At 41.3% G+C, this 2,384-nt stretch overlaps 1 protein-coding gene across 1 annotated transcript; it reads right to left on the bottom strand.

Annotated features, from left to right (window-relative positions):
* Positions 1 to 1,512: 1,512 nt before the first annotated feature.
* Positions 1,513 to 2,384, bottom strand: LOC148401607 (L-rhamnose-binding lectin CSL2-like). The gene is made up of 5 exons (XM_088369196.1): positions 2,300 to 2,384; positions 2,005 to 2,055; positions 1,795 to 1,918; positions 1,592 to 1,717; positions 1,513 to 1,516 (listed from the first exon to the last, which is right to left on the bottom strand). The coding sequence occupies exons 1-5, from the start codon at positions 2,382 to 2,384 to the stop codon at positions 1,513 to 1,515; spliced, it is 390 nt and encodes a 129-aa protein (XP_088225322.1).

The following is a 2,384-nucleotide window of genomic DNA, read 5'->3' as shown; positions in this document are numbered from 1 at the left end:
ACTGATTGGGAGCAGAACTGATGTGAGCAAGTGGAGACAAAGACATCAAGCATACACGGGAGGTATGAACATGAGGCGGAGGAAGACAAAAACTCGAAACAATCAAACCCACTAAGACCAAAAAACAAATGCTGTTGTTCTGCTCTTGTGTACCAAAGCTCAAAAACTACATTTTGCATTTCCTCCATAACCTCCTAGAGAAAATAAACATGAATGAATGCCTTGCTGTAGCTTGAGCCACACAATAGATTGATCACGGCTGAGTGAGTATTAGAGTTTGCAAAGGTCCCTTTCCACTGATCTTATGACAAGGACTGACTTCACAAAGCTTCTATCAAGAGTACTACAATCTAACACAACTGAAAGCTTTATTGATCTCTCTTGTGGATAATGAGATTGGAAGCAGCATTCCCAACACCACTAATATTCTTTTCTGGCTAAATCACAGGATTAGATTGATGTGCACATTCTCCTCATCCCAACCTGCCATATGTGCCGCTCGGCCACAGGGGAAGGAAGATGAGCACACCTCGATCCGTTTATGTTGGAGTCAGAAAGGCCCACAAAAGAAGCAGAAGATGAGGGTTGTGATGGGCAGGCCATCACATCTTCAGCGGGACAAAAGACGGAGGTGACAACCAGCCTGTGGACAGAAGGGCCATTTCCACTCGCACAAAAGAACCGTGGCGATGAAGCAGATTAACAGCTCTGTGTGCCCATTGTGAAAGCTTTAGTCTAAATGATAAGATTTTACACTGTGCTCGGTGTGAGAGTTTGTGTGTGTCTCTCTCTCTCTCTCTCTCTCTGCCTGCCTGTGTGTGTCTTAAATCCTTTGCACTTTCCCAACAGGAAAAGATGATCCTCTTTATTTCCTTCCTTTCATATGCAGGTATATACTCACTTTCATCTGAGCCTTTCATTAATCCCTATTCAAAGGACAGATGAGACAGCTGGCTTTTCAAGCATCTTTTTTTTCTGCAGAAAACTTGACTTTTAAATTACAGGGAAACTGCAAATCCGCCTTTCCCGCGACACTATGAGACACTTCTAAACGATTTGTGTAAAATTGCATTTATATTATGTGTCATCTATCTCACACAGTATACTTATGTAGCTAGCATTCTTTATCAGCACCTGAGGGGTTGTGTGGCCCACACAGCGTGGGTGGTCGGTGTTTGAGTTATTCTCGACACCCTTCATATATTTGTGTTTAGTCCCATCTGGTGACCAAATTGGAATATTGCAATAATCGTGTTATCCTCGGATACCATTCATATATTTGTGTTTAGCCCCATCTAGCGGCCAAATTGGAATGTTGCAATTTTTACTTGTGTTTTCACATTGTTTTCAGACAATACATTATTTTAACATGTTGAAATAATGTTTAATGCAACATCACACATAACTCATGAGCTGCCCAATATTTTTATTATCATTCAACATCTATTTTCTAGTTAGCACAGAGCCGGTGAACGGAGGCTGCTCAACTCTGACCTCTGGTGGCTGTCTTTATCACCTATCAAAGAAAAATGGCAAATTAGAAAGATCAAGCAGCTCACACAGGTTCATGTGAATTCATAGAACCACTTACAATCTAAAGCAGTAATAATCCACAGTCAGGTACTTTGGAAGTTCATCGCAGTCAGATGGGACTCCGAGAATGTCGGCGTCTGCTCTCAGGTTGGAGGCCTCAGAAGCAAGCCCATGCAAAGCGCACCTGCAAAGACATTGAAATGATATTTTAAATGAAAGTGTCACCAATATTTGAAAGCATTTGTATTGGGTGATGCATACTCAACAATAACTTTATATTCAGCCGTGGGATTGTTACAATAAGTCATCACTGAGGGCTCATTAGTGCAGATGTTTTCATCCAGGCGGCCATATTTGACATTCATGATCATCACTCGTCCATTCTCTGAAGATGACATGGGAAGCGTGAGCGGTTTGAAAAATAAGTTTGTGTTTCCAAGTGCAAGGGTGAAAAAAAATATGCTCACTCACCACATGTGATGGTCTCAGTGTCTCCGTCACACACATACTTTCTTATCGAGCCTATGGAAGCATTTGCAAGTTTTAATACCACACTTAATTCCAAAGGTGTTTTTACTTCTAAAAGCCATGCACAGAAAATTTCAAGGTCAACTTTATTTCAACCGGCATGTAGCACGAGATTTAAAAAAGTCTGGAGGTGTCAAAATTAATGAATCAAATGCTGCGATCTGCTAATAAACTAATGACTGGCCGCAACCGGTCGTTACTTTACTTCTTACCAGCGGAAGCTCAAAAAAAGTTGTACCTTCAGGTTCCTTCTCACAATTGTAGGTGATTTGGACGAAGTTGTGAGGCGTCCAATTGTATACAAACATATGTTGGTTGGGCAT

The sequence above is a fragment of the Syngnathus floridae genome, chromosome 2 (genome assembly GCF_059516105.1).
Source record: "Syngnathus floridae isolate MCC-2025c chromosome 2, RoL_Sflo_1.0, whole genome shotgun sequence".
Classification (NCBI taxonomy): domain Eukaryota; kingdom Metazoa; phylum Chordata; class Actinopteri; order Syngnathiformes; family Syngnathidae; genus Syngnathus; species Syngnathus floridae.
The sequence above is the reverse complement of the archived record's forward strand: the minus strand, read 5'-3'. Positions and strand labels throughout refer to the sequence as shown.